General features: G+C 42.6%; 4 protein-coding genes across 4 annotated transcripts; all 4 read left to right on the top strand.

Annotated features, from left to right (window-relative positions):
- The first annotated feature begins 1,188 nt into the window (after window positions 1-1,188).
- On the top strand, window positions 1,189-2,136 carry LOC148215210 (olfactory receptor 6M1-like). Its single transcript, XM_088143896.1, has one exon. The coding sequence runs from the start codon at window positions 1,189-1,191 to the stop codon at window positions 2,134-2,136; it is 948 nt and encodes a 315-aa protein (XP_088000022.1).
- A 3,590-nt stretch (window positions 2,137-5,726) lies between these two features.
- On the top strand, window positions 5,727-6,674 carry LOC148215209 (olfactory receptor 6M1-like). The gene has a single exon (XM_088143895.1). It carries the CDS (start codon window positions 5,727-5,729, stop codon window positions 6,672-6,674), a length of 948 nt encoding a protein of 315 aa, XP_088000021.1.
- A 3,373-nt stretch (window positions 6,675-10,047) lies between these two features.
- On the top strand, window positions 10,048-11,068 carry LOC148215208 (olfactory receptor 6E1-like). Its single transcript, XM_088143894.1, has one exon. It carries the CDS (start codon window positions 10,070-10,072, stop codon window positions 11,066-11,068), a length of 999 nt encoding a protein of 332 aa, XP_088000020.1. The 5' UTR covers window positions 10,048-10,069.
- A 12,093-nt stretch (window positions 11,069-23,161) lies between these two features.
- On the top strand, window positions 23,162-24,103 carry LOC148215207 (olfactory receptor 6E1-like). Its single transcript, XM_088143893.1, has one exon. The coding sequence runs from the start codon at window positions 23,162-23,164 to the stop codon at window positions 24,101-24,103; it is 942 nt and encodes a 313-aa protein (XP_088000019.1).
- Window positions 24,104-25,620: the final 1,517 nt, after the last annotated feature.

Genomic DNA, 25,620 nt, shown 5'->3' with positions numbered 1-25,620 from the left:
TGCCCTCTGCTGACTTCTTGCAGGGTCTCCGCACTATTCCAGAAGTGACAGACCGCTACTTTTCCAGAATGTATTTTTGACTCCACCCTTGGGGATTCCCTGGTTATTCCTCAACAACTTACCAGGTCTGAACCTACTTCACTTCACATCCCAAACAAGGTCACCTAGGTGTGCTCACACTTGCTGGTCTACCAAAGGCTTGTTTCTAAAATGTGTAACACTGCAGACTGCCTTTCTAGCAGAAGCCTGTAGAGGACACTCAATCATAAGAAGGTTTCCTACATGATGGACGATTATTCCTAAAGGATGCAATTAAAATGACATTCAGCCATCTCGATTCTTGGATATATCAATCCAAACCAAGCCTCAGCTTTCATTCTGTAAAAAGGATAAAGGCAGGATATCCAGCCGATAAGATCAGGGGATGCCAAGCCAACCAGGCAGGAACCAAACAGAAAGTACATTTAATTTTTCACTCTATTCTTGACTTTTCACTGAGATCATCAAAATGCAGGTGGCTGAAAATGAGGACATAAAAAGGAAAAATGAATGAAGTCTACTGCCATCAACACTTTCAGCTAGGTAAATAACTAAAAAAACTGTACCTTTCAAGCAGCGTGTAAAAACAGCGTATATCTTGGGAAGTTGAATTTTAAACGATGATATGAATCTGTTGTGTCAGAATATACCTCCGAAAAGAACAAATCTACAGGTTATGTAGATTTCCTATGGATGTGGGGGAAAACATGGGGGGGGGGAAATGATACATCAGCTATGCATTTTTGGATTGTTTTTTAAAACAACATAATTTACTGGGAATTGTGATCACAGTTATTTATTTATTTATTTATTTTATTCATGCAACTTATGCAATTTATTTAGCCACCCATCCCACCAGCAAGTGTGTATGGGGGGAGCTCAACAAGGCTAAAACAATCAATAGCTACATTAAAAGAGATAAAACCAATGAAAACAAAAATATTTATTTATTGAAACAATTTATGTAGCTGCCCACCTCACCAGCAAGCGACCCTGGACAGCGTTGCATCATATGGGAAAGCATGTCAAGACCTGGGCTAAAAACTGCAGAGAAATTGATGTCCTTCATGTTCTAAAGGTGGCCAGTAATAAGCTTATATGCTGATACCATCCTGATGTCTGACAAGACCATTCAAACTCACGTTGACCATGGAACTGAGTTCTCCCAACATCACAGAGGAGGTGACGGAGTTCATCTTAGTTGGTTTCCAACTTTCTAAGCCCTTGGAATGTTTCCTTTTTGGGGTGCTCCTGATTGTTTTTCTGCTCACGCTAACTGGGAACCTCACCATCATTGCACTGGTATGCCCTGATCAGCGTCTCCAAACCCCTATGTACTTCTTCCTCTGCAACTTCTCTCTTGTGGAGACCTTCTTCGTCCTGACAATCAGCCCAAAGATGCTAGTAAGCCTGATTTCTTTGGACAAAGCAATTTCCTTTTGGGGATGTATGGCCCAATGCTACTTCTACTTCTCCTTTGGTACCTGTGAGAGCAGTCTGATTGCCGTGATGGCGTTTGATCGCTATGTTGCTATCTGCTACCCACTGCGCTACACCATCATCATGAGCAAACATCTCTGCGTCTTCTTGGTGCTAGGCTGCTGGATTGGGGCATTCCTTCTCCTCTTTGTTCCGATGTCCTTCCTTTTCCATCTCTCCTTCTGTGGCTCTAATCTCATTGACCATTTTTTCTGTGATTATGCCCTAATTATAAAGCTTTCCTGCAGCAAGAATGTGCATTTCCTCTTGGACTTTGAGACATTTCTCTCCTCAGTGGTAATGTTCACCTCCTTATCTGTCAATGGGTTCTCATATCTCTACATTATTTCCACCATCCTACGGATGCACTCCACCAAAGGTCAAAAGAAAACCTTTTCCACCTGTGCTTCTCACATTATAGTAGCTAGCATTTTCTATGGCAGCTCAATCTTCATGTACTCGATACCCAGCAAAGGACGTTCACGAGGTGTCCAAAAAGCAATTGCAGTTGTCACTGGCATTATTACCCCTTTACTGAATCCTTTTATTTATACTCTGAGAAATGAGAAAGTCAAGGAGGTCTTCAAGGACTGTCTGAGGAACTCATTTCCACATTGAGAAGAATAGCATGATTTGAATTCATCTGCATTTAGCGATTTTCATCTTTGTGCCTAGGGTTGCCCAACTTGATTGAAAAGTATTTTGTGTGTCCATAGTATATATGCAAATGGATTTGCATTTTAGGTACGGCAATTTATCTGCATTTTTATATGGAATAGGAATTAATTTTTTTCATATATATGTATCCCATATTTTGGCATTCAAAATGTCCTAATGACATTGCCACCTTCTCTATGAATGGCAACTGAGCAACAATGTAAGAAATAAGGAAGTAAAAATAGACTTTGTCTGACATCAACGGGAAGCACTTTGCTGTGAGAGATTAGTTTTCCCAGCCCTTCCTTCCTTCCTGGGTGTGCAGAGAAGTTTTGGAATATCCAGAGGTGGTATGAAGCATCTGTTCTGCTTCTGGTACCACATCCAGCATGGTAGAACCCTTTTGATTCTGATTCTATAACAGAATCAGAATATAATTAAATATAATTAATTATATTTATATTATTAATTCATATTATTAATTTAAATTTAATTAAATATAAACTAGATATTTATATCTAGTTACAAACATTAAGTGCAACTGAATTCACATGGACTTCAATGGAAGCTGAAAGATTTTGGATTGCATACGGAGGTCGTCACAATATCCAGAAATACACTATCTGTAAAAACCTTCATAAAGCTGGTTCCAGCTCTAAGACTCAGAATTGAGGAAGTCAAATCAAGGGGACGGAAGGAATGACTCACATCCATTAATGTCAGTGGGTCTGGTCTAAAGCTTTAATGAAGTCTGGTCATTGGTGTGTTTTACTAAAATGACTATGCAAAGACTTTCATGGCACTATATCCTTATTCATTTATTTGTTTGTTTGTTTGTTTGTTTGTTTGTTTATTTATTTATTTATTTATTTTTGTCAATGAGAGAAAAGTGGGATAATTGATCTTGTACATTTTCGTTATTGACTCGTTTCAGTACTGGAAATTTTAGGACGGCCAAGTTAAAAAATGGGGCATATTTTGAATTTGGGAAGGGTCAAAAACATAAGATTTGGATGCAAGAGACTTTTCAACTTCCACCACACTCCCAAAGCAGAAATCTGATCTGTATCAATGTCTTCCTATTGCTTGCAATGGAATAAATCTCCTTAGAAGAGAAGGAGGGGAAAAATACCTATCCGCTTGCTGGCCTGTAGCCAGGCCTGCCTGGACAGCACTGAAATTGAATTGTTCCACTCACTGAGTAGATTATTGCTGCGAGAAAGACAGCCATAATATTAGACTGCAAAGGAGTTGTCACTATGTTATGTTCAAACTGGTCTCGGGTAATAATAATAAAAAAACATTAAAATTTATTGTATTAAAAATGTATTTTACATGATCCTGTATTAAATAAATGATCTCCTGTATTTAAAAAAATGCAAAGTGCAATAGAATATGATTAGCAAAAATGTGTGTTGGTTGTAGATACTCACGATGCATTCAGAACTTCAGATGGCCAGACAGGCATTGAGGCCCAAAGAAGATCTTCTCACAATGTTAATATATGGAACCATATTTCCGGAACAGATCTGAGAGAAACAGATCCAGAGCACTGTTTCTATTTATTCCAGAGTAGGAAACCAGAAGTTTGGTTTGTTGCAAAGTCACAAAGTCCTAATTCCTGATATAAGAAGAATGTTTGTGGGGAGAGTTCTTTGAAGGTCAGTTGAGTTCCAACCATATTGCCTAGAAATAATGTGGTATTATGTCTGGATTCTATGTTAAACAAGTTCATTCATCCAGTGATGGGGCTCACACATCCTACTATGATATTGTTTGTTCAACTCTTGTTTATTAAATAACCACAAGGGTGGCAACATTTTGCCTGCTGAACAATGGCTTCTTAAATAAAGATGACCAGAAATAAATTATTTTATGGTTTTAAAAATCACTCCAAAAATACGTGATCTATCACTTTTTTCCATATTTCTCCCAAACAAGCATTTTCTTAGAATATCTAGTAACTTGGACATTTTTTTTTCCCTCGGTAATTATCTTTATCTTTTGACCTGTTCCCCATCTTCTTTTCCAAATTCCACTTCCCAAACCTAATGCTCATTTTACGCACTGCTTCGGTTTTTATCTACCTGAAAGAGTCGATGGCGGTTGCCTTCATTCATTGATGCTGTTTGTGCCACCAACTTGAGCCGGCTGCATTTTCATGATCTTCTCAGTGAAATATCAAGAACGTGGAGAAAATGAGACAGGCTCCCCATGCCTCACCTTGGCTTGTAGATTTCTCTTGCCTCTGTTGACTGCATTGGTTGGATATCCTGCCTCCATCCTGCTTACAAAATGAAGGCTGAGCTCTGCTTGGTTTATACTGAGATATCCGAAGATGAGGTAGGCTGAACTGGCTTTAACAGCATCTTTTGGGAATGATTCTGCATGGTTGGGAGAAGTTCTTGTGATCAGATGTCCCTGTAGTATCTCAGCACCATTCCAGAACTGGCACACCACTGCTTTTTCCAGAATGCATTTTTGACTTTGCCCTTGGGGATTCCCTGGTTGTCCCCAACAACTTACCAGGTGTGACCCCACTTCATTTCACACCCCAGACATGGTCAGCCAGGTGCTCACGCTTGCTGGCCCAGTGAAGGCATGTTTTTACAATATGTAACACTCCAGACTGCCTTTCTAGCAGAAGCCAGCAGAGGGCGCCCAATCATAAGAAGGTCTCCTACTTGATGGACAATTATTCCTAAAGGATGCAATTAAAGTTGACATTCAGCCAACTTGATCCTTGGATATATCAATATACACCAAGCCTCAGATTTCATTCTGTAAAGGGGATAAAGGCAGGATATCCAGCCGATAAGATCAGGGGATGCCAAGCCAACCAGGCAGGAACCAAACAGAAAGTACATTTAATTTTTCTCTCTATTCTTGACTTTTCACTGAGAAGATCATCAAAATGCAGGTGGCTGAAAATGAGAACATCAACAGTAAAAATGAATGAAGTCTACTGAGGTCAACACTATCAGCTAAGTAGACAATGAAAAAACAGTGTACCTTTGAAGCAGTGTTTAAAATCAGCATATATTTGGGGAAGTTGAATCTGAAACCCATGATCAGAATCTCTTGTGCTGAAAAATAAGGACAATTACCTAAGAAAAGAAATATATATATAATGGCTATGTAGATTTCCTAAGAAAACAGTTCTTTGGGGGAAAGTACGGGGAAAAAATGATACATCGGCTATCCATTTTTGGACTGTGTTTTAAAACAATATAATTTACTTGAAACTGTCATCATATTTATTTATTTATTTATTTATTTATTTATTTATTTATTTATTTATACAATTTACATAGCTACCAACCTCACCAGCTAGCAACTCCGGGCGGTGTTCCATCATATAGAAAAGCATGTCAAGACATGGGCTAAAAATTGCACAGAAATTGATCTCCTTCATGTTCTAAAGGGGGTCAGTTACAAGCTTATATGCTGAAACCATCTTGACTTCTGACAATTTGTTCTGAACTTTCCATGGGGATGATATTGAAATTACAGGAATTGATGCTACAAGACCCTTCAAACTCACGTTGGCCATGGAACTGAGTTCTCCCAACATAACAGAGGAGGTGACGGAGTTCATCTTAGTTGGTTTCCAACTTTCTAAGCCCTTGGAATGTTTCCTTTTTGGGGTGCTCCTGATTGTTTTTCTGCTCACGCTAACTGGGAACCTCACCATCATTGCACTGGTATGCCTTGATCAGCGTCTCCAAACCCCTATGTACTTCTTCCTCTGCAACTTCTCTCTTGTGGAGACCTTCTTCGTCCTGACAATCAGCCCAAAGATGCTAGTAAGCCTGATTTCTTTGGACAAAGCGATTTCCTTTTGGGGATGTATGGCCCAATGCTATTTCTACTTCTCCTTTGGTACCTGTGAGAGCAGTCTGATTGCCGTGATGGCGTTTGATCGCTATGTTGCTATCTGCTACCCACTGCGCTACACCACCATCATGAGCAAACATCTCTGCGTCTTCTTGGTGCTAGGCTGCTGGATTGGGGCATTCCTTCTCCTCTTTGTTTCGATGTCCTTCCTTTTCCATCTCTCCTTCTGTGGCTCTAATCTCATTGACCATTTTTTCTGTGATTACGCCCTAATTATAAAGCTTTCCTGCAGCAAGAATGTGCATTTCCTCTTGGACTTTGAGACATTTCTCTCCTCACTGTTGATGCTCAGCTCCTTATCTGTCAATGGGTTCTCATATCTCTACATTATTTCCACCATCCTACGGATGGACTCCACCAAAGGTCGAAAGAAAACCTTTTCCACCCGTGCTTCTCACGTTACAGTAGCTAGCATCTTCTATGGCAGCTCAATCTTCATGTACTCAATACCCAGCAAAGGACGTTCACGAGATGTCCAAAAAGCAGTGGCAGTTCTCACCGCTGTTATTACCCCATTATTGAATCCTTTTATTTATACTCTGAGAAATGAGAACGTCAAGGAGGTCTTCAAGGACTGTCTGAGGAACTCATTTCCATATTGAGAAGAATAGCGCGATTTGCATCCATCTGCGTTTAGTGGCTTTCATCTTTCTGCCTAGAGTTGTCCAAATTGATTGAAAATATTTTGTGTGTCCATAGTATATGGATCTGCATTTTAGATATGGCAATTTGTCTGCATTTTTATATGGAATAGTTATTAATTTATTTCATATATATGTATCCCATATTTTGGCATTCAGACTGTCTAACAACTCTTTCCTCATCTGTCTAATAGATGGACACTCTTGTTGCTTTCTGTAATATCAATTTAACAGTTTTCCCAGTCATTGTGCTTTCTTGTTGATTGTCCATCTACAACTTTGGAAGGAAGCAAATCTATTGAATAAGAATTTCACACCAGAGGGAGGAGAGAGAATAAATTTATTTGTAACTGTTGTAAAGAAGATCAGAAGCCACTTGTTTATACTTTTTTCTCTTTCTTTCTTTTCCTTTCCTTTATTTTTTCACTACTGTTCTTTACTCTTTTTTCTTACATTTGTTTTGCTTTTTATTTATTTGTGTTTTATATTCTTCAGTGAAAATTAATAATTGAAAAAAGAATTCACCCCATCAAGTGGCTGCAGATTCCCCTTTCCTTGTGTCTCCTCACATACCTTTTGACTGAACACTCTACCATTCTCACTCTATTATAAGCTACTAATATTATTTTAATGGATTACCATTTCTGTTACATATCAATAACTAAAGTTAAAAGATTTTTTTTAAAATCTATCACTAATTTTGAAATGAGTTCATGGTAGCCAAAGTTTCACACTATTTGTTTTTCAGATAGCTCTTCCAAAAAACAAACAAGAAAAACCAACCAAGAAACAAAAGAAGGAAAGGAAAGGAAAGGAAAGGAAAGGAAAGGAAAGGAAAGGAAAGGAAAGGAAAGGAAAGGAAAGGAAAGGAAAGGAAAGGAAAGGAAAGGAAAGGAAAGGAAAGGAAAGGAAAGGAAAGGTGGTAGAATGAGGGGGGAGGAGGAGGAGGAGGAGGAGGAGGAAGAGGAGGAGAGGAAGTTTACATGTGCAAAACTCATCTAAAATGGTAGAAATCAAATAGGCTTGGTGTGTCCAAGGAAAGTGTTGCAATATATCCTCTTTTTAACAGAATTGAAATTTCCACCTGGGCAATGAATTCAAATAGAAGGTTGGAAAATTGTAATTCTCTAACCTCACCCAAAATACTCCAAAAATAAAACATGGTGTACAAATCACACAGGTTGAGTTCACACAAAAGAAAACCACAAAACTAGGTGTATTGCAAACAAAGGGTGGTGTATTGCATGATTGAGGCCAATATGAAGCACAATACATGGGGAAAATGTGCACCACGATGTTCTCAGTGTTTGGATTCTACATCAGTAGAGGAAGCGGAGAGAGAATGCGTGATAGACATTTCCTGCAATTCACAGTACATTTCTTTTTTCCTTGAGAATTCCTTGGGGTATCTTCACAGGGAAATATCTAACACCTCTTGCACCATATGCTTCAAAACAGTAACTAGCCCCACTGCTTATAAGAGCTTACTTCTACGTTCACTGCTGTGAAAAAACATGGAAGGTATGTACAGATGCAGCAAAACTGCCCAGGTTACGTTATTAAACCAAGAATCTTCTCAAAGGCATTCTGGATGGTGAAGATTATGTTTCCCAGAATTTGAATTAGGGGGTAAAACTTTGATAGATGTTTTTGCCTTCTTTCTGATTCGTAACATATTCAACCTAGTCTAATAAACTACAAGACAGTTTCACTGGCAGAAAGAAGATGATGACATAGCACAGGGTTCATGAAAATGGCATGAATAGTTTTAATGTAAACTGCAAATGGTCAGCATTTTACAAATGTTTTAATGTTTGAGTCAAGAGTATCGAGCCTTAATATTGCTCTGTGAAACCAAGTAACTGTTGCAGAGTTCCAGATTGGTAGATTAAATAGAGGATATCTAATGTGTGTAAATCATTAATTAATTAATTAATTAATTAATTAATGTGTGTTAATCCTTAAGTAAAGGATTTCTAATATGACAACTTACTTCTGAATCAGGTTTCTTTTAAACATAGTTTATAACCACGTGGGTTGTACATGCATGACCAATATATCTGGATTATGCATACTTTGTTGGAGATTTCATTAGTCCGAAATTACTCTGGATTAGCGTTGTGTTGAATTCATCTCCGCTCTTTCTCCTCATGGCAAGATGCTAGGGAGGGGTTAACCAGCATGAAGGTATTGTCATAGAGTGGGTCTGCAAATATTGGGGTCACTCTAGGTACATTATCTCCGTTACTTTGAATCCCCTTGCAGACACGAGAAAGGAGATCCATAGGGAAGAAGGGAAACAAAGGAGCGACATATTATGTGAAGACCTGGAGAAGGATCTAACGCTGGGAAAGGTGGAAGGAAAGAGAAGAAGAGGACGACCAGAAGCAAGGTGGATGGGCTCAATTGGAAGAGTTGAGGGACTAGGTTAGGGACAGACCATCATGGACAAAATCTATCTATGTGGTTGCTTGGAGTTGAAAATGGCTTGATGGCACAGAATCAACCGATCAATCTATAGTACAGACATTTCCAATCTGGCCACACAGATTCTTTTTCTTATATTTTTTTCCATATTTTTCCCTTGTTCAAAAGTACCAAAAATAGTGGCTGGAAGTGTCAGCCTGTTCAAGGAAGGTATCAAGAATTATTCTTTTTCAACTGAGACTGATCCTTTTCTGCTGGTGCAGCAGGATAAGTCTTAAACCCAGAGTAGCTGCTGAGCCACCCAGCTACGTTGTGTGAATGTAGCAACATTGAAAACAATGATTGGATCGCCTTTTCTTCAGATCTTTGGAACGTTATCAATTTGAAAGCCATGATGAGTAGAAATTGCTACTTATCACAGTTATATAGGTGAAAGGCTACTCAATATTCACTGGCCATTATTGTAGACTTAAAATACTGTAAGGCTTTTCCCCCATAGAAATGCTACACTTGTGTCCTGTCAAATAACTGGTAGAGTGAGAAATGGTTGAAGGATATGTTTTTGGAATTGCTTTCCTATTCAATATTAAGAAAAGTCTATGAATTTCTGTGAGAAAACTGAAATCTCTATGTCAATTTTCTTCAAACTGAAAGGAAATGTGGAGCCATCTCAGGTCAGGTCGAGTTAGCACTGAGCAAAATAAAATAATCAGTAACATTAACCATGCATGACTACATGTATGAATCATTTTGGACAGGGGAGAATATGGTGTGGCTTCTTAGCTTCTTTTACACTGGTGACTACAAGTACTGTGGTCTGATTAAAACCATCTTGTCTTATTTATATCAGTGAGCATCCATTTGATTTTACTTCAACCAATCAAAGCTAGTGAAATGGTATTCATTTGAAATGTGTGATTGAAACAAAAATGAAGCCATGGAGTAATCTCTCATCTTTTCACTCTATTTTTAGGAATGAGCTAATGGCAAACAGCACCACAGTGAAGGAATTCATACTGTTGGGGTTGACTGACAACCATCAATTTGAAGTTATCCTTTTTCTCCTCCTGTTTGGGATTTATCTTTTGACATTAATTGGAAACATGCTGATTATTATTATCACATTGCTGAACGCCCAACTCCATAGCCCAATGTATTTCTTCCTCCAACACGTAGCATGGGTGGAGATTGTGGGTACAAGTAACATCATTCCCAAAACATTGGCCAACATAGCCACTGGCAATAAGAGCATCTCTGTAGCTGGTTGCAAAATACAGAGTTTCCTTTCTTTTGTCCTTGGGGTCACTGAGTTCCTTCTACTGGCTGCAATGTCTGTTGACCGATACGTAGCAATCTGTAACCCTCTTCACTACTTAACCATCATGAATGGACGAACCTGTTCATTATTGGTACTTTCTTGCTGGGCTGGGGGGTTATGGCTAATTCTAGTTCCATCCATCGTTTCACTTCCGATACCATTTTGTGGTCCTAACATCATCAACCATTTCTATTGTGACTCTGGACCACTACTCAAACTAGCATGTGGTGATACCAGGCTTGTAGAACTGATTGATTTTGTGATTGCCATACTGTCTCTGCTTGGGACCTTAAGTGTCAACATTGTGTCTTATGTCAAAATCATTTCCACAATTCTGCGCATCCCATCAACTACAGGGAGGAAGAAGACCTTCTCCACCTATACTTCTCATATAACTGTGGTCTCCCTCATTTACAGCAGTTGTATTTTCATGTACGTCAAGCCAAAAATCACCAGCAAATTAGAGTTCAACAAAATAGTGGCTGTTTTAAATATTCTCATAGCTCCTCTTTTGATCCCATTCATATACTGTTTGAGGAACAGAGAAGTAAAGGATGCTTTGAGGGCTGAACTGAAACAATGGATTGGGTTTTGGAAGAAATTGAGATGATTTACCATTGATATGACCCTGAACTAGATTTTCAGGTTTAGCTTCTTACAATACATTTTTAAGCTATAGCAAGTGCTGCCCTCAGAAGTAACAATCACCAAGTGAGATGGTTTTAGAAGATGGTCTTGAGAATAATAGAGGATGGGTTAATCAGGGACTGAACCATCTGACTGCTATCAAAGGCAGAATGCCTGAAATGCTGGTTGCTAGTGTGAAACAGTAGAAGGAGGCTATCACCCCCCTGTCCTGCTTGTCAGTTTACCAAACACATCTATTTGCACACTGTGTGACCTAGCATAGATGAGCCCTTCACCCAGCGCAGCCTCAGAGCTCTTCTCATCTGAAGAGGGAAATACAGCCACTATCTCCTGACTATTTCTTCTGCCTGAGTATGTTTCATAAACTGGCCTCGTGTGGGGGACATACACAACACAATTCCTTTAAAAACATATATATTTTTATTAATGTTTATATGTATAAGAAGTAATACAGGACTAAAAAAAACTACAGACAAGAAGAGAGAGAAAGAAAGAGAGACTTCCCCCTCCCTCCCAACAAGTATATGCTTTAACAGGAATTTAACACTTTCTCTATTATTACTAAAAAAAAAACAAACCTGTCCATCCCCTTTCTCATCCCTAAACAATAACCAAATTATAAAAAAAAAAAAAATCAACAATCAATCTAAGCAGCAAAAGCATTAAGAGGGGCAGTAATAATAAAATATATATTTTAAGCTTAAACCAATAAGTCTATTTTGCATTTTAGCTTCTACGTTTTTTCTGAGAAGTGAAACCTAAAAGATCTCTCCCCTTAAACATACAAAAGACCTACAATAATCACATATGTACTTTAAACTAAACCAAGTAAATCCCTTTTACAGGTATAAATCATTGTCTTACAGTCCTGGTCAGAAAAAGAAAATTCAATATTAACAATCCAAGATCAAAACATGAACAATTTAACCTTGATCTGATAAATCCACTTTGAATTCCTTTCTCTTCTTTTTGAAAAGCTCCGTCTTCAGTCTCTTCTGCAAATAAAACCCCAAATAACAGTCTCTAATCATTATCTTCCCACATATTTTCAGAAAAGGTTTCAGAGATTTGGGGCTTCCCTTCTGACGTTTCTTCTGACCTTGACAGCTCAGTCTTATCTTGGGTTATTCCCAGGGCAGATTTTCTTGCAATTAAATCCAAACTCTCTTACTGTATTTTCTTAAACATTTAAAACAGTCATTAAAAGAGCTTTTTCAAATCCATCTAGCCTCTTAATTGTCCCCAATCAAGATTCTTAATACCCTTTCACTGTTTCCAAATGTTAAAATATTTCTTTTTGATCTTTAAATTTACTTTGATCTTCTTTCTCCCAGGATACTTGGAAATTCTCCTGGCGTACAGCAACTAGTCTTTCACGAGGCTTTTAATTGCCACATAAATCACAATTAGGCAGTTTACGATGTTAGTTAAAGGAGGAAGTAAAGGAAATCTAGTGTCCTTCTGAAGGCTCTGCACCACGGCTTGGGCTCAATATCTCCCTAGACTTCCAGAGCGCTCCACCTGCTAGAGATTGCTAGATTGCAATCTCTTCATAGTGAATCTCTGCAAGGAATACCTGTGGGTGATCCTGTCAATCTCGTTTATCTGGAGACAATTCTAAAGAGCGGGACCAAGGCCAGCTCCTCTAATTGCCATGGGTGTTGGCTCCACAAAGAACAGAGCCATGTTCAATTGGTTATTTCTTCCCCAGAAGCCATACGCAACACAATTCCATAAAGTGCTTTGTTTTTAATTAGTGAGAGTGTCAATTATAGGGAACAAGGGGATGGTTTTTGCAGTTTTATCCCAAGCAGAAGAACAGAAGTGGGAATGGGGCTCCGGGGTTATAGAAAATCACTACGACATGATCCTCAGTGATGAAACTGAAGATAAGAGAGAATCCAAGGTGAAGGCATAAAACATGATATCCAGGGCTGGGAAATGTTACCAATGTGGAAATTCTGGCTCATGCCCTTGTTATCTCCCAGATAGACTGCTGCAATGCGCTCTACATGGGGCTACCCTTGAAGAGTATCCGGAAGCTACAGCTGGTCCAGAATGCAGCCGTGCAGGGTATTTTTGGAGCCCCAAGAAGGGCCCATATAACACCGTTGCTCTGCGAGCTGCATTGGGTACCAGTTTGCTTCTGGGTCCAATTCAAGGTGTTGGTTATTGCCTTTAAAGCCCTACATGGCACAGGGCCAGGTTACCTAAGGGACCGCCTCTCCCCTATGACTTCAACCTGTCCCACATGATCACACAGAGAGGGCATGCTTCAGACCCCCTCAGTAAAAGAACTCTGATTAGCGGGGTCCAGAAGGTGGGCGTTCTCTGAGGTAGACCCCGCTCTTTGGAACATTCTGCCCACGGAGGTACGAGTGGCCTCCTCACTCCTGGCCTTCCGCAGGGCCTTGAAGACCTGGTTCTGCCACTTGGCCTGGGGTAGGGTGGGGAGGGAATACTTCAAGCAGGGGGATGGCTAGCCCCATAGTGGCCAGCTGTCCACAGCCTGATTTTCAATCTTCTTGGATCTTCCTTTTTTAATATTGTTTTTAATTCTGGATGTATTATGTGTTTTAGATACAGTCAGGTCCAGAAATACTGGGACATCGACACAATTCTAACATCTTTGGCTCTATACACCACCACAATGGATTTGGAATGAAACAAACACAATGTGCCTTAACTGCAGACTGTCAGCTTTAATTTGAGGGTATGTACATCCAACTCAGGTGAACGGTGTAGGAATTACAACAGTTTGCATATGTGCCTCCCACTTGTTAAGGGACCAAAAGTAATGGGACAATTGGCTTCTCAGCTGTTCCATGGCCAGGTGTGTGATATCCCCTCAGTACCCCAATTACAATGTGCAGATAAAAGGCCCAGAGTTCATTTCAAGTGTGCTATTTGCATGTGGAATCTGTTGCTGTCAGCTCTCAAGATGAGATCCAAAGAGCTGTCACTATCAGTGAAGCAAGCCATCATTAGGCTGAAGAAACAAAACAAACCCATCAGAGAGATAGCAAGAACATTAGGCGTGGCCAAAACAACTGTTTGGAACATTCTCCAAAAGAAGGAACGCACCGGTGAGCTCAGCAGCACCAAAAGACCCAGGAGACAATGGAAAACAAGTGTGGTGGATGACCGAAGAATTCGTTCCCTGGTGAAGAAAACACCCTTCACAACAGTTGGCCAGATCAAGAACACTCTCCAGGAGGTAGGTGTATGTGTATCAAAGTCAACAATCAAAAGAAGACTTCACCAGAGTGAATACAGAGGGTTCACCACAAGATGTAAACCATTGGTGAGCCTCAAAAACAGGAAGGCCAGATTAGAGTTTGCCAAACGACATCTAAAAAAGCCTTCACAGTTCTGGAACAACATCCTATGGACAGATGAGACCAAGATCAACTTGTACCAGAGTGATGGGAAGAGAAGAGTATGGAGAAGGAAAGGAACTGCTCATGATCCTAAGCATACCACCTCATCAGTGAAGCATGGTGGTGGTAGTGTCATGGCGTGGGCATGTATGGCTGCCAATGGAACTGGTTCTCTTGTATTTATTGATGATGTGACTGCTGACAAAAGCAGCAGGATGAATTCTGCAGTGTTTCGGGCAATATTATCTGCTCACATTCAGCCAAATACTGCAGAACTCATTGGATGGCGCTTCACAGTACAGATGGACAATGACCCAAAGCATACTGCAAAAGCAACCAAAGAGTTTTTGAAGGGAAAGAAGTGGAATGTTATGCAATGGCCAAGTCAATCACCTGACCTGAATCCCATTGAGCATGCATTTCACTTGCTGAAGACAAAACTGAAGGGAAAATGCCCCAAGAACAAGCAGGAACTGAAGACAGTTGCAGTAGAGGCCTGGCAGAGCATCACCAGGGATGAAACCCAGCGTCTGGTGATGTCTATGCGTTCCAGACTTCAGGCTGTGATTGACTGCAATGGATTTGCAACCAAGTATTAAAAAGGGAAAATTTGATGTATGATTATTATTCTGTCCCATTACTTTTGGTCCCTTAACAAGTGGGAGGCACATATGCAAACTGTTGTAATTCCTACACCGTTCACCTGAGTTGGATGTACATACCCTCAAATTAAAGCTGACAGTCTGCAGTTAACGCACATTGTGTTTGTTTCATTCCAAATCCATTGTGGTGGTATATAGAGCCAAAGATGTTAGAATTGTGTCGATGTCCCAATATTTCTGGACCTGACTGTATATTTATAGTTTTAATGTTTTTTGTAAGTCGCCCAGAGTCCCCTATTGTGGGGGAGATGGGCGGGGGAGAAATCCAACTAAATAAATAAATAAATAAATAAATAAGTAAATAAAATAAGAGAGAATCTAAGGTGAAGGCATAAAACACAATATCCAGGGCTGGAAAATGTTACCAATGTGGAAATTCTGGCTGGGTTGAATTTGCTGGTCAGATTTCTTGCTTTTTAATCATAGCATCTCATGACTTCCCTCCCTTCCTTTACTTTGTTCACTATGGTTTGTGGTTTTCAGTTTTAGACCTCTTATGGTGTCCCAATAAATGGGATAGCTTGAAAGACGAGGGAAGTTCTTGAAATGGCTGAGAATGCAAAGGGTTTGGGATCTCCGGTGCCTTCAGGTTCAATTAAGAAGCATATCAGAGAAAACTGTGCGGTCATTTTCACCTTCTCTTTGAAGGAAATATTTGTACACATTTAGTTTCCATTCAGAAGTTTCAATGGCCAGACAGACATGTTGGCACAAACTGGTTCTCTGCAGAATCTTAATTTACAGGACTATGTAGCTGGAGCACCAAGAGACGTAGCTGGAGCACTAAATTTTCTGTTGTAATTGCTTCTTGCAGAGTAGGAAATCAGGAGGTCAGGAGGCAGAGTTCATAGACAAATCAGTTCCACATAGTCATAAATAGGGAAATAAGAATAACAATATTGGGAAGGGTCCTTTGCACTTGACCTCCAAACACAAATCAGTGGGAAGCACTAAGTGGTTAGTCTTCCCATCCCTTCCTTCCTTCCTGGGTCTGCAGAGAAGCGTTGGACTATGCATCTCTTCTGCTTCTGGTACCACATCCAGCATGGTGGAACACTTCTGGTTATGATTCTAGAATAAGACTGCTGGCATTTACATCTACTTACAAGAATTAAGAGCCACTGAATTCACAGGGACTTCAAGGCAAGCTGACAGATTTTGGATTCCATACAAAGGTGGTCTTCCTATCCACCAATACAGTAGCTGTAAAAAGCTTCACAAAGTTGGTTCCAGCTGTAATGCTGAGAGTTGAGGAAGTCAAACCAAGAGGACAGAAGGAATGATTCATATCCATTGATGTCAGTGGGTCCGATCTAAAATCAAAACTTTAATTCTGAATTCTTGATAGAATTTACCTCTGCTGTAGGAGAGAAAGAGGAGAAACCTAGCTTTGGAAAGGGGAAGTTAAAACTGCGAACTGATTGGGAACAGGTGGCAGCACTTAACTTTGACTGCAAGTGGAGACATTGTATGTCCGCCGGCTTTCCTCAGGCGCTGCAGAGAAAGGGAAGTGGGATTACTGCGGGTAACCTGTAACTAAGCAATGGGGTAAAGTGCAGGAACGGGGGAACTATAAAGTACCATGTAAGCTATGCCAAGCCAACCCTGGCTTTGTCTGTACCTACCTACATTACGCTTTAGTAAACTTCTTTGCTAACCCACATGTCACAATAGTTTCTTTGGAGCTGAACAGGGTAAGCCTTACATAAAGCCAGGGTTCCCTTTGAGCACTACCCGGTAACATCGAGGAGCGCTCGCAATTTCATCCACAGGACAACCAAGGATTCCAAGCCTGTCAACTTTGACTGAGATGGCCAGCAACAGAGAGGGCATGAGTCAGCGGTGCAATGAGGAGCCCAAGCCCGAAGGCACGATGGGAGGACCAGCCCAGAGCGAGGGGCACAGGGCCACAGCCAAGAGTGTGCAGGAGGAGGCCAGGTGTTTGTTTGGCGTTGGCATGGGACCGAACAGGTCAGCAGGACGGGGGGTCATGATGAGCCGTGGCTCGGGATCCAAAACCCAGGAGTTGGAGGAACATGTGACACAGATGGAAGCCAACTTCCAGCAGCAATTGGTGGCCATCCAGACGATGCTGCAGGCCGTACTTCATGGAAACGAAGCCCTGGCAGCAGAACCACAGGAAGAGGAGGATCTGGGCAGGGCCGATGCCGGTCCTGTGCCCCAGCCAGCTCCAAGGACACGCCACAGGGCCGGGTCATCAGGAGACTGACGGGTGGTGTATGCACTATGACTCAGGGGCCTGAACGGCAAGTTCTCGGGGGACCCCAAGCAACTACCCTGCTTCCTCACACAAGTGAGGAACTTCATGAAGCCCAGCAGCCACCTTTTCTCCAACAATGGGGAGTGGGTCGCCTACGTGGCCGACTTGCTGGAAGGGCAAGCAGCTGGTGAGTCGTCCACCTATACGATGCAAATGCAGCAGAGCTAGAGAGTTTCCAGGAGTTCACACAGGCACTCCAGGATAGATTCAAGGACACGCTGAGTGCCAGGCGGGCCAGAGACGACATCCGATGCCTGAGCCAAAGGGTGACATCGATGGCCGAGTATGCCCTAGAGTTTCAATGCCTGGCAGAAAAACTCACTGATTGGCCAGAGTCCCTGAAAATAGACTATTTCCAGAATGGACTCAACCCAGAGATCCTAGAGTGGGTACTCGGCCGGGATGAACTGACAACGCTGAAGGAGTGGATCTGGTTGGCTGGGATGGCAGAGGCTGTGTGGCAGTGGATTAAGAGGAGGGGGGGGCATCAGAAGCCAGGCAAAGTTGAGCCGGGTGAGGCACTCGTGGAGGAGAAGCAGAACAGCTGATGGCAGACCGCAGGAGGGCAAGAGACTCAGAATAAAGCGGGTCTCTGTTACCAGTGTGGAGGATGAGGCCATCGGGCAGCGCAATGTCCATCTGAGCAGGATGGGGCTCCACCCCAGATAGACGCCGAGGCCCCAAAACCTCCTGGGTGGTGTGCCCCTGACTGACCATGGAAGGGAGTGGTGGCAGCTGCAGCAGAGCACAGTGGGACCAGCTGGTCCACCTTCAAGATGGTCTCATTGGGGGAAGAGGCTGCGCCAGTGGGAAATGAGCAATACCCGCACTGAACGATGTCCCAGTGTGGGCAGAGGGGCTGAGACGCGAAGACCCAATGGTGAGCGAGGACTGTCCTCCCATGCGAGTGAGGGTCCACATCCAGGGAGTGAGGTCGCAGGCTAAGGCTAATCTGCAGGCATTACTGGACTCCGGGTGCACCCATTGCTTGATACACCTGGCACTGGTATCGGGACTCGGCCTCTGAGTGAGGCTGCTCCGAGAGCCTATAGCTTTCAGCCAACTGGACGGCTCACTTGTGGGGGGGGACCGGCTCAGTACTACACTGAACTGGTCAAAATAATGATTGGGAACCATCACAAGGAGCTACGGTTCGTGGTGGTCCCAATTGCCAATTACGCACTAGTGCTCAGACTGGCTTGGCTGAGGCGGTGGAACCCCCTTGTCGACTGAGCGTCGGAGGTGCTACGATTCTGAGATGAGGAAGAGCAGACGAGAGAGAGCCGGAGGCAACAATGGGCAGCGACAAGGAAGGAGACAAACCCTGAGCAGCAGTCGGTGGCAGAGGAGGCGGCCCCACGGGGAGGCAAGCAAACCACGACAGGAGCCAAAGCAGCAGCGATGGTGGCTCCAGGGTTCCACGAGGTGATGGCGGTGCAAGCAAGGCAGAGCTCCAATGCAGAGGCAACCCAAACAGCAGTGGTGGCAGCCAGCTCCACGCCGGAGAATGCGCCGGAGCCAGGGAATGCTGGAAGCATTCCTCATCACTACCATGACCTGGCGGTGGCATTCGGCAAGGCGAAGTCAGATCAGCTCCCGCCTCACAGACCCAGCGAGTGCGTGATAGAGCTGGAGCCCGGGGCCAAGCTGCTTAAGCCTAAGATGTACTCCCTGTTGGGGAAGGAAATGGGTGCCCTAAGAGAGTTTGTGGACAGAAACGTAGACTGGAGTTTCATCCAACCAGTGAAGTCCCCGTTGGTAGCCCTCATGCTGTTCTGGGAAAAGAAAGACGGGACACTGAGATTGTGCGTGGACTACTGGGGGCTGAACGCCATAAGCACAGAATACAACTATCCCCTTCGCCTGATGAAGGACCGCTATCACATCTGTCCAAGGAGAAGGTGTTCATGAAGCTAGACTTCCAGGAGGCGTACTTCAGGGTCCGGATAAGCTGGGGGGATGAGTGGAAAACTGATTCCAATTGTCCGCTCGGCAGTTTCCAGTTCCGCGTGATGCTGTTCGGCTTAAAAGGGGCTCCGGGGGTGTTCATGCAATTAATAAACAAGGTGCTGCATGATCTTCTCTACTGGGGTGTCCTTGTCTACCTGGACGACATCCTGATCTACTCCGAGACCTTGACCGAGCATGTGAAGTTAGTGTGCACTGTGCTCCAGAGATTGCTAAAGGCGCAGTTGTGCGCTAAGCTCTCGAAGTGTGAGTCCCATCAAGAGCAACTAGACTATTTGGGTTACAGAATCTCCAGCCAAGGTGTAGAGATGGACCAGGCAAAAGCGGTGGATGGTGTGGGAAAAAGAGGTGTTCGCTATAAAATGGGCCCTGTCCACTTGAAGACACTTGCTGGAGGGGTGAACAAGCTGTTCGAGGTTTGGACAGACCATAAGAACCTGGAGGCCCTTAGGACCCCATGGAAACTTTCACCAAAGCAGGTGCGCTGGTCCCAATACCTTGCCCAGTTCAATTTTGAATTCAAGCATATAGCAGGGAAAAAGAATTTCTTAGCAGATGGACTATCCCACATGCCTCAGCACGCCAGTCAATGAGAGGAGATCGTGGACTCAGTAATCCCCGTGACTCAACTGCCCGCAAAAGCCATGAATCACAGCCAAACAGGGAGGCGGGCAAGCGATGCAGAGCCGGAGCTTAAACAGACTTTTGGGAAAGCCGGTGATAAAGACGTTTGGGTGGCGGCAAATAAAGACTCTTTGACAGGGCATCAGGGTTGTGGTGGCACAAGGGCAAGCTGTATGTACTGGAGGGGTGCCGAAGGGGGGTAATGGAGAGAGCCCGCAACAATAAAACCGCGGGGCACTACGGATTTGTGAAAACCCTCCACTTAATATGGAGGCAATTCTGGTGGCCAACGGAAGAATGGGGGAGGGTACACGGCGGGCTGCCTGACTTGTGTGATGGCGAAAGGGAGCAAAGGGAAGCCCGGGGACTCCTCCAGCCAGTAGTGACCCCAGACGCCCCTTGGCAGGAAATCGGCATGGACTGTATTGTGGAGCTACCCAAGAGCAAGGGAAAGATGGGTATCTGGGTAGTGACAGACTTGTTTTCTAAACAAGTGCACTTCGGAGCATGCCAGCAGGTCCCCATGGCAGAGAGATTGGCACGGATGTTTGTGCAACATGTGTATTGATTGCATGACGCCCCCCGATGAATCGTGAGCGATCGGGGCGGGAACTTCATCGCAAAGTTTTGGCGAGAGTTCCTGAAGTGAGTGGGGACTCAGCAAGCCCTCTCCTCGGGGGTGCATCCGCAGACGGACGGGGCCAGGGAACGCCTTAATGGGGGCTTGGAGCATTACTTATGGTGCTATGTGGGCTACCAAGAAGATGATTGGGCAGAGCTGCTGCCGTTTGTGGAGGTAGCCTATAACAATGCGGTCCACAACAGCACAGGTTTCACCTCATTCAAGGTGGCTACCTGTCAAGACTTTGTAGCCATGCTGGAGCTGCCCCAATCGGCATCCTGGATAGACTCACTGGACAATTGGTTCGTCCAAATAGACGCTACCCGGCAGGCAGTCCAACGGCGCTGCGGGAAGCTAGAGCGGACTACAAAAAATATGGAGATCGCAAGCGGCTCCTCGAGTTGCAGTGGAAAGTAGGAGACGAAGTGTATGTATCCATAAAGAATCTCAAGACACATCAAGCATCTAAGAAACTCAGCCCGAAGTTCATAGGGCCATTCCCCATTGCAGAAATAATAAACCCCATGACCATCAGACTGGAGCTCCCCAAAGCACTTAGGAAGATCCACCTGGTTTTTCATTGCAGCTTGCTGAAGCTGCACAGACCCTCCAACGACTGGCACAGGGACGAGCCAGCCCCGGCGCTGATCATGGTCAACAGGGAACAACATTTTGAAGTGAAATAAATCTTGGGCACCAGGAGGCACAGGGACCAGATCCAACTGCTGGTGCAACACTTCCCAAAAGCTTATAGCAAGTGGGTAAGCAAACCCCACGTCAGGGCACCCGAACTGGTAAAGGACTTCTACAAGAGGCACCCCGGGAAACCAAGGTGGGGGGGTGTCTTTCTTCAGGGGGGCAATATGTCAGATTCAGCTGGCACAGCATGGCAAGGCAAACGCCACTGCTCAGCTTAGCCTAGTCAGTTTCACTGCCCCAGGCGCTGAACCCATGTGTCACGAGTTTCTTTGGAGCTGAACAGGTTAAACCTTATACAAAGCTGGGAGCTGATTAATTCATTGATGAATTCCAAGGCAAGGAGGACCATAGGAAATAAAGGAAACAAAGGAGCAACATATTACATGAAGACCTAGCTCTCTGGAGAAGGATCTAATGCTGGGAAAGGTGGAAGGAAAGAGAAGAAGAGGACGACCAGAAGCAAGGTGGGTGGGCTCAGTTGGAAGAGTTGAGGGACCAGGTTAGGGACAGACCATCATGGGCAAAATCTATGTGGTTGCTAGGAGTTGAAAATGGCTTGATGGCACCTAATCAATTGATCAATCTATAGTACAGACATTTCCAATCTGTCCACACAGATTCTTTTTCTTATATTTTTTTCCATATTTTTCCCTTGTTCAAAAACTACTAAAAATAGTGGCTGGAAATGTCAGCCTGTTCAAGGAAGGTATCAAGAATTATTTCTTTTCAACTGAGACTGATCCTTTTCTGCTGGTGCAGCAGGATAAGTCTTAAACCCAGAGTAGCTGCTGAGCCACCCAGCTACGTTGTGTGAACGCAGCAACATTGAGAACAATGATTGGATCACCTTTTCTTCAGAGCTTTGGAACATTATCAATTTGAAAGCCATGATTAGTAGAAATTGCTACTTATCACAGTTATATAGGTGAAAGGCTAGTCAATATTCACTGGCCATTATAGTAGACTTAAAATACTGTAAGGCTTTTCCCCCATAGAAATGCTACACTTGTGTCCTGTCAAGTAACTGGTAGAGTGAGAAGGTGGTTGAAGGATATATTTTTGGAATTGCTTCCTGTTCAACGTTAGCATAAATATATAAATTTCATTTATAAATAAATAAATACCAATGACCATCCATTTGATTTTACCACAGTTGTATAGGTAAAAGATTGTTCAATATTCACTGGCCATCATATATGATATTATTGTAAGGCTTTCCCCCCCAAGAAATACTACACTTGTGTCATGTCAAGTAACTGGTAGAGTGAGAAGGTGGTTGGAGTATATGTTTTTGGAATTGCTTTCCTATTCCATATTAGCAAAATTCAATGAATTTCTATGAGAAAAGTAAAAGCTCTATGTGAATTTTCTTCCAATGCAAGGGAATGTGGAGCCTTCTCAGAGTTAGCATTGAGCAAAGATAAAATAATCAGATACATTAAACATGAAAAAATAGATTTTTGCATGACTACAAGTATGAATCAATTTGGACAGGTAAGAATATGGTGTGGCTTGTTAGCTTCTGTTAAATTGATGACTAGAATTACCTTAGTCGGATTCAAACCATTATTTCTTATTAATATCTTTTATTTGTTTATTATAGCTTTTATTTGTGATTCACCTAGAATCATTTGTATAGTGAGATGGGCAGTGTATAAATGTGATTTATAAATAAATAAATATCAACGACCATCCATTTGATTTTGCTACTGAGAATCAAAGCCGGTGAAATGGTACTCATTTGAAATGTGTGATTGAACCAAAAATGAAGCCATGGAGTAATCTCTAATCTTTTCACTCTATTTTTAGGAATGAGCTAATGGCAAATAGAACCATAATAAGGGAATTCATACTGTTGGGGTTGACTAACAACCATCAATTTGCTGTCGGACTTTTTCTCCTCCTGCTTGGAATGTATCTTTTGACATTAATTGGAAACATGCTGATTATTATTATCACACTGTTGAATGCCCAACTCCATAGCCCAATGTATTTCTTTCTCCGACATGTGGCATGGGTGGAGATTGGGTATATGAGTACCATCATTCCCAAAGCACTGGCCAACATAGCCCTTAGCAGTAAGAGCATCTCTGTAGCTGGTTGCTTCATACAGAGTTTCCTTTATTTTGTCCTTGGCACCACTGAGTTCCTTCTACTGGCTGCAATGTCTGTTGACCGATACGTAGCAATCTGTAACCCTCTTCACTACTCAACCATCATGAATGGACGAATCTGCTCATTATTGGTACTTTCTTGCTGGGCTGGGGGGTTATCACTAATTCTAGTTCCATCCTTGGTTTTCTTTCACATGCCATTTTGTGGTCCTAACATCATCAATCATTTCTTTTGTGACAATGGACCACTAATCAAACTAGCATGTGTTGACACCAGGCTCCTAGAAGTGATTGATTTTGTGGTTGCCATACTCTCTCTGCTTGGGACCTTAAGTGTCAACATTGTGTCTTATGTCAAAATCATTTCCACAATTCTAAAAATCCCATCAACTACAGGGAGGAAGAAGACCTTGTCCACCTGCGCTTCTCACATGACTGTGGTCTCCATCACTTACAGCAGTTGTATTTTCATGTACATCAAGCCAAAAGGCACCAGCGAATTAGACTTCAACAAAATAGTGGCTCTTCTGAATACTGCTGTGGCTCCACTTTTGATCCCTTTCATATACTGTTTGAGGAACAGACAAGTGCAGGATGCTTTGAGGGCTGAATGGAGACAATGGATTGGGTTTTGCAAGAAATTGTGATGACTTTCCATCAATGTGACCCTAAACTAAATTTCCAGGTTCAACTTCTTACACTGCATTGTTAAGCTATGTCATGTGCCGCTATCAGTTGTAATGATCCCCAGGTGAGATGGTTTTACAAGGGGACTTGAAAATACATAGACGATGGGATGATCAGGGACTGAGGCATCTGATTGCTATCAAAGGAGGAATGCCTGAAATGCTGGCTGCTAGTGAGGAACAACGGAAGGATACAATCACCCTCCTGTCCTGGTTGTGAGTTTACCAAACACATCTGATTGTACACTGTGTGACCTAGCATGCACGAGTCCTTCACCCACTGCAGCCTCAGAGCTCTTCTTATCTTCTAAAGTGGAACATACAGGCACCAACTCCTGAGGTTATTTCCTCTACCTTAGTATGTTTCATACTGGCCCTGTATGTGTTACATATACAGCATAATTCAATAAATCTTTGTTTTTATTTAGAGTGTCAATTATCATGAACATGGGGATTGTTCTTGCAGTTTTACCCCAAGCAGAAGAACAGAAGGGGAGAATGGGGCTCTGTGGGTATGGAAAACGTCTAAAAAATCATTCTCAATAATGGATCTGAAGATTAGAGAGAATCCAAGGTGAAGTCATAAAACGCGATATCCAGGGCTGGAAAATGTTACCATTGGGGAAATTCTGGCTAGTTTGAATTTGCTGATTATTTCAAACCAATCTTTGAGATGTCTTGCTTTTTAATCATGGCATCTCATGACCTAACTCCCTTCTTTTACTTTGCTCACCATAGTTGGTGGTTGTTACTGTTAGACCCCTTCTGGTGTCCCAGTAAATGGGATAGTTTGAAAGAAGAGGAAGATCTTGAAATGACTCAGAATGCAAAGGGTTTGGGATCTGCTGTGTCTTCGGGTTCAATTAAGAAGCACATCAGCAAAAATTGTGCAATTGTTTTCACCTTCTCTTTGAAGGAAATATGTGTAGACATTTAGTTTCCATTCAGAAGTTTCAATGGCCAGACAGACATGTTGGCACAAACTCGTTGTTTGCAGAATCTTAATTCACAGGATTATGTAACTGGAGCACTAAATTTTCTGTTGCAATTGCCTCTTATAAACTTGGAAATTGGGAAGTTAGAAGGAGAGTTGATAGACAAATTAGCTGGATATATCACATAAATAGGAGGATAAGAATAACATATTTCGGGAAGGGTCCTTTTCATGTTACTTGACCTCCAAACATAATTTAGTGGGAAGCACTAAGTGATTAGTCTTCCCATCCCTTCCTTCCTTCTGGGGTATGAAGAGAACATTTGGAATATGCAGAGGTGGTATGAAGAATCTATTCTGTTTCTGGTGCCAGATCCAGCATGGTAGAACCCTTTTGATTCTGATTCTGTAATAAGAATGCTGGCATTTATATCTTCCTGCGAAAATTAAGTGCCCCTGAATTGAATGGACTTCAGTGGAAGCTGACAGACTTTGGATTCCATATGAAGCCTGTAACGGTATCCACAAATACAGTATCTGTACA

This window comes from Python bivittatus, unplaced genomic scaffold (assembly GCF_059951505.1).
Source record: "Python bivittatus isolate LINGU-HERP-01145 unplaced genomic scaffold, Pbiv_v1 ctg000430_np1212, whole genome shotgun sequence".
Classification (NCBI taxonomy): domain Eukaryota; kingdom Metazoa; phylum Chordata; class Lepidosauria; order Squamata; family Pythonidae; genus Python; species Python bivittatus.
Note: the sequence above shows the minus strand (reverse complement) of the source record. Positions and strands in the feature narration are given on the sequence as shown.